The 6,227-nt window shown below is 45.4% G+C and overlaps 1 protein-coding gene across 11 annotated transcripts in view; it reads left to right on the forward strand.

Moving 5' to 3' along the window:
• Positions 1–4,647, forward strand: part of klar (klarsicht) — a 128,707-nt gene extending 124,060 nt beyond the window's left edge. For 10 of the 11 annotated variants that reach the window (XM_086827451.1, XM_020946936.2, XM_086827452.1 and 7 more), the window contains 3 exons: positions 1,824–1,999; positions 2,059–2,459; positions 2,523–4,647. In XM_086827451.1, the coding sequence (XP_086683577.1) occupies positions 1,824–1,999; positions 2,059–2,459; positions 2,523–3,603 (1,658 nt within the window). In that variant the 3' untranslated portion in view covers positions 3,604–4,647. Of the gene's footprint in view, positions 1–155; positions 343–508; positions 1,000–1,823; positions 2,000–2,058; positions 2,460–2,522 lie in introns of those variants that run through there. The other variant, XM_086827459.1, reaches the window with a different exon arrangement.
• The last annotated feature ends 1,580 nt before the right edge of the window (positions 4,648–6,227 follow it).

Here is a 6,227-nt window from a genome sequence, read left to right on the forward strand (position 1 = left end):
CTTAATTAATTTTCAGAGCCGAGATATGAGCTGTGTTCATGCTGTTTGATTATCGCGAAGAGAAAGTCTTGCCAATAATCTCCTTCCTCACTTAGCCAAGTTAATGGCTAATCAATTTTATGTGTACTTTTTGCGGCTGTCGACCCATTATCTAGCGAAGATTATTCAATATCTGTCGGAAAGCAGGTGGAGTCGAGTCCAAGCCTCCATCCCCGGTTCCAATCAAAATCCGATCGCATTTGCGCCGAGCAACTTCAGCTTTTGGCTCGAACTTGCTTCGAACCAGATCCCAACCAAACGCAACCAAGTGCGTAAGCTGTGATTACACTGGAATAAATCGAGGTATTAATGGAATATTAAACCAGAAATTAAGTAAAATTAAGAAATTAGGGTCGCTTGACCAACTTTATGTTTATATTTAAAACCAAAAAGGTCCTTACAATATCATTATGTTCTACATTTTTTGGTATTTTTGACAACGAATCTTGTTGAATTAACGTAAGCCAAGTTATCACAACAATTAAAAATTCACCCACTTGGGCAAGCACGTAAACACATCTGGAATCCTCTTCGAAGCACCCCCTTTGTGTTCATCCATTTCGATCGCTTTGGTTGCGCTCCACTTGGTCTTGTAGGCTGGAGCTACTCCGATCCGAGCCACGCTTGGCACCAAAAGCCAAATCCCCGATCCGAGTCGCGCTTCGAAGCTGTGTTGCAGCTGGCACTCTGAAGTTCACTCAACCAGTTTCGGTTTGGCTGCCAACAAGTTCGGTTCGGTTAAGTTATATTTTATCCCAAGTGCGTTAAAACCTTAAAAAAAAGAGAAGAAAAAGCAAATGAAAACACAGATTTTGGCTAGTTGCAAGGTGAAAGTAATTTGTGTAAAACTTGCATTACGCATTGCATTTCAATTACCCAACCGTGCGTGAGGTCTTGTCGGAAAACTCCAACAAAGAAGTGGTAACCTCAGGAAAAGCTGAAAACTCCTGCTGATCGAGGGTGAGTGGTTATTGGTCAGAGATTTATCTTAAAGTGTAGGGGATAAAATCTTTGTTTAAAGTTATTATGGGGTGTGGTTTGCAAGTATCCTCGTCATCTTTAAAGAGCTTTAGGAAATTAAAATGGACTTTGTATATAATCATATATTTTAAATTATTTCTAGAGAAGTCTTAATAGTAGGTATTTCCTTGTCGACTAGCTGAAATATAAGGTTTTATTCATCACTGGCTCCTATTTCGCTGGCTGAGCTTTTCTTTTGTTCGATTCTGGTTCTGGTTCCAGTCCGCCCAACGTTCGATGCAGAATCAGAATCCGAACCCATCTGCAGCCGATCCCAGCCCACATAGCGAGCATTCCATGTGGGGACAAAGCGAAAACAGAGGCAGGAAAAGGTGTGTGTGGCAGAGGAAGGGGAAGGGAACCTCCACTAAATGCAGTCTAAAGTAAACCATTTCAATTCGAAAATTTTTGGCTGACGGGGTGGCCCCCACAACAAAACCCGCAAAGAGGCGATAGCAAACTTTTAAGCTCTTGTTGTTGTTGATTTTCCGCGGCCCCAGAGTTTCACTTTCTGTTGTGATTTTTCTAGCGCTTAGAGAAAGGTATTCATTACCAAGGGCTCGTACCGAAGAGGAATGAGTCTGTAAATGGGAATAGGATGGAGACGTAAATGGAAATGAGACCAAGACTAAGACATCCAATTAAATTTGCCTTTCTCCCGACACGAGCACCACTTTAGTTATGGGTTAACTCCGCCGAAAATAACCTCCTGCACCTAACCAACCTCATCCTGAATCCCCCCATTTTTTGTTCTCTTTTTCCAGACCTTCTCGCCGCCTGGGAGGATCTGCTGGGCTGGAGCGAGAATGCCTCGGCTGCCCGTAAACTGCAGCAGGAGATGAGCGCCTTGAAGCACTCGCTGCAGCGACTAGGTGACAAGCCCACGCCTGAGCTGCTCGACACGGAGCCGGCCATCCAGATATCCGTGGAGGCTCTCAAGGTGAGTGAAGAGTCTATGCCCCACCAACTCCAACTAATCTTGATGTGTATAACCCGCAGTTGGAGCAAGCACAGCTGTCTAGTTACAGGACCAACATGCTCCGCCTTAACGCCTCAGTCCACAGCTGGCTAACCAGGCAAGAGCGGCGTCTGCAGAGCGCCTTGGAGGAGCAACATCAGCATCAGGAGTCCGAACAGCAACTGAAGCAAGAAACACCACTGGGCGAGAAAAGGGAGAGTGAGAAGGAGAAGCAGGCGGTGGCCATCACAGTGACCGACAGCAACGGCAACCAGGTTGAGGCCACAATGGCCACAGGAGACGTCTCCACTGCGACATCAGCCACCTCTACACCGGGAGCCTGGGATGTCCAATCGTTGATGTCCGCGGAACAGGAGTTCCACAAGCACCTGAAGAACGAAGTGAGCGATATGTACAGTGCCTGGGACGAGGCGGATGCCAGGTGAGTTTGCTTCTTAAATACTACTGAGAATCCTTTCTAATCAGTGTCCATTGCCGGTTATAGGATCAACACACAACTGGAGATGCTCACCAACTCGCTGATTGCCTGGAGACAGCTGGAGTCCGGCCTGAGCGAGTTCCACTTGGCCTTGGGTCAGGACAGGGGCACCCTGAAGGGCCTGGAAGGAGCTCTGGACAAAGGACAGGCCACGCCCGTGGAACTGGCACAGAACGTGAAGCTGGTGGCGAAGTTGCTGTCCGAGAAGGTGCACGTCAGCCAAGAGCAACTGCTCGCCGTGCAACAGCACCTAGACCCTAATCACATCTACCACATCGCCAAGTTCACTGCCTCGAACGGTTCGCTGTCGGACTCTGGCATTTCCGATGGCGGTGCCACCTCCGACGGCGGCTTGTCGGAGAGGGAGCGACGCCTGGGTGTCCTGCGGCGCCTGGCCAAGCAGCTGGAACTGGCCCTTGCTCCCGGCAGCGACGCCATGCGCTCGATTGCTGCCAGAATGGAGAGTGCCGAGGCGGAGCTCAAGCACCTGCAGAACACCTGCCGGGATCTGATCGTGCGCACGGCAGCCAGCCACCAGCAGAAGCAACAGCTCCAGCAGAGCCAACAGGAGCATAAGCAGGAGCAGCAGCAGGGCCGCCAGCGATCAGAGTCCGCACCCAAGGCCAACGGCCAGGTGAAGCACAAGCAAGCGGTGGTCAAGGGCCAGGCGCAACCCCACTCGCCAGGCAAGCGCGGAAAGAACGCGCGCAAATCCCGTCAGGCCAAGAACGGTGTTGCGAATGAAGTGGATCAAAAGCTGACCGCTGAGCAAGAGAAGCTGGTTCTCAGCCAGCTCAAAACTCTGACTAGCGGCGATGGCGACGATGATCCCTCAGATGATCCCTCGCTGATCTTCAGCCTGGAGAGCGACGAAGAGGATGGCACCGGGAAGGATGCAGATTCCAAAGGATCTCGTCGCGGCTGGGCATGGCGTATTGCCCGGGCGGCTGTACCCATGCAGGTGGCCCTCTTCACAATTTTCTGCGCCGCTTGCCTGATGCAGCCAAACTGCTGCGACAACCTGAACAACCTGTCCATGAGCTTCACGCCCCAGCTACGCTACATCCGCGGACCGCCACCGATCTGAGGGCCTTGTGGGTAACCTTTAAGAACAGGATTAATCGTTGTAGGTTACCGTTACGTTATGTTGTAACTAGAGTTAACCCGCGCAACCAGCCGCCTATTAGGCGGAGCTACTAAGCAAACGCACTAGCGTAAAGCGCGCCCCTTTTAACGGCCTTCCAAAGTCCATGGTTTTATTAGGAACAGTGGACAGAGAGCGCCCTCCTTCGAAAAGGACACAATGCCGAGGCAGCAGCAATTTTACGTCTAATTTAATTATGCATGGAACGGAACGCAGTTTAAAGTAAGGATATTTTTGTTATTTCGGTTAATTCCTACAACGAGTTTGGAGCGTTCAGCCAACTCTGGTAAGATGTACTTAGGCAAGGAGCACCAGATGCCCGCCACTTGGATACTGCCACGTTAGGGAGCCAGAAGCAAGAGCAAAACCAGCAGCAGGAGTTGTCAAACCCCACCCAGTAAATATTTATCGGAGGAAAGAGAGGAGCGGATCGATTGTATGCTTTTTTGTTTGAGAAACACTAAAGTGCCTACAAATGCGAACTGTGAATGGAATAAAAAGTATCAGAGGAGAAGAAAGGATATCAGCAGATGACAAGGGAAATCTCCATAGCGAGAAGAGCATCAATCCAAGGCATCGAAGCCAACCCACTTGAGGACCTAGAACCGCAACTGAGGACAACACAGAGTTTCTATTTTTATATGTAACGCAACTTATACACGGAGTGCGAGGGCAACGAATCCTCCCCGCCTTCATCATATACACTGTACGTCTATTATATTAATAGGATAATGAGGCCCCAGCAAAAGCGAGGAATTCATTTCTTTGATTCGTGTCGTGTTTGAAATGCCTAGACTTAGCTTATGATTTATACACTTTTGGCAGCAGTTGATTAATCAGATGGTCACTGTAATCTATTTGTAAGTTTACATATATACTTTCTGCGTTTTCAAAACTTTCACTTGGCAGTAAAAAAAAAAAAAAAACAAAAAACATTATCATTTATATAACAAAAAATTTTTAAATAATAAAAATAATTTAAAGTTTTTTATGTTTTGAGTAAATGTGGATAAAGTGGTGGAATTTAAATTTTTGATTACCAAGTCAAAAATTCAGTAAGTTCAATTTAAAAACTATGTATGTACGTTTTTATTAAATTAATAATGTACTTTCTTAATTGACTCCTTCAATGCGTCCCCTGCGTGTATGAATGAAATATGGTCAACTCAATATCCTATATCCTGTTCTATCCAATACTACAAATAATATTCAATATAAGTCCTAAGGAGAATATTTTCAAAGGTAAACTAAGTTTTAAGAATATAGTATATCCTGTTGTCTGTGGCTCCATGAAACATCCACTGACGTTGATGGGTCTGCGCCGAGTGAACACCGAGCTGCGGAATCCGGAGACAGGAGCTACTGCTGACCTGAACGAACGGGGGAAACGAACACCTAGGGGAAGACAAGTGAAGCCCCAAAGTCTGTGCAAAGCGCAAGCCAAGGCCAGGACTGCGCTTAAAAGCCATTAGCCAATGGGGGAAAACCAAAGTAAATAAGTCCAATTTCCCCTTCCTTGTGCAACGTGGTTGTCTCTTTCCTCCGTATAAGCATTGCCATACGTTCCTCCATTTCAAGCATCGAACAAACTATATTGCGGTATCAGCACACTGTTAAGTGTTTAGCCGAGACACGAATCACTGTAAGCCAGCTGTTAGAACTAGAGGAACTAGGATTCAAAAGGAAAGGTAATACAAAAATAAGGAGTGCAGGACATAAATTGGAATTATTCTTCATTCTCGAAGGTGCTAAATGAAGTCTAGACGTGCTATTTAATTAGTGAATTATTTTATCTTCATTTTATAGATTCAGTCAGTCAGTAATAGCCAAAGAAACCCCAAAGCCTAACACAAAATAATATAGAAATATTTATTTTTCACCTAAAATCTCTATCTCATTGCGATCCTCAACTTCCGCAAAATGCTCAATAAACCGTGACGTGTCAGGTGTGAGAACAATAAGATAATAATTTTGTTTAACCTTGGCGGCGTAAAAAGTTTTCGAATCAAAAAGTCACCCCCAAATGACGGACTCCCAGGACGAAGAACTCAACAATTATAATAATATGCTTACTTAACGGCAAGAAGAGCCAAGAGGCGTGGTTGAGCCCTCCATTCGAGTGGGAAAAAATTGAATTTGCATAATTTTTAGATGCGTTGAAAAAATGAAAGACTGGTGATGATGGCAGAGAAGGTTCCGGGAACAAGAAGGAAAATACTAGTGGAAGCTTCAGTCAGAAGCCTAAAAGAAAGTGAAGGAGTCATTTCCGACCCTATAAATCATATATATTCTTGATCAGCATCAACAGGCGAATCTTTTAAGCCATCTCCGGCCGAAAATTTTTTTTTCAGAATTTTCCCATTTTTGTAAAAAAAGGAAAGGGGTTACATCATGAAAATTTGCGAAAATCGGCCAAAAATTCACATTTTAAATGGAGTATGCAGTTTTGTTACCCTGCTAAAAATTAACATACTGCCGCTTTCCGAATTGAATTAATGCGTTTTTAACTTAGTTATGAAATTTTTAAATTTTGATTTGCCGAAAAATTTCATATAAAAATATTGTTG

This window comes from Drosophila serrata, unplaced genomic scaffold (assembly GCF_035046125.1).
Source record: "Drosophila serrata isolate PLE 108 unplaced genomic scaffold, ASM3504612v1 contig_172, whole genome shotgun sequence".
Classification (NCBI taxonomy): domain Eukaryota; kingdom Metazoa; phylum Arthropoda; class Insecta; order Diptera; family Drosophilidae; genus Drosophila; species Drosophila serrata.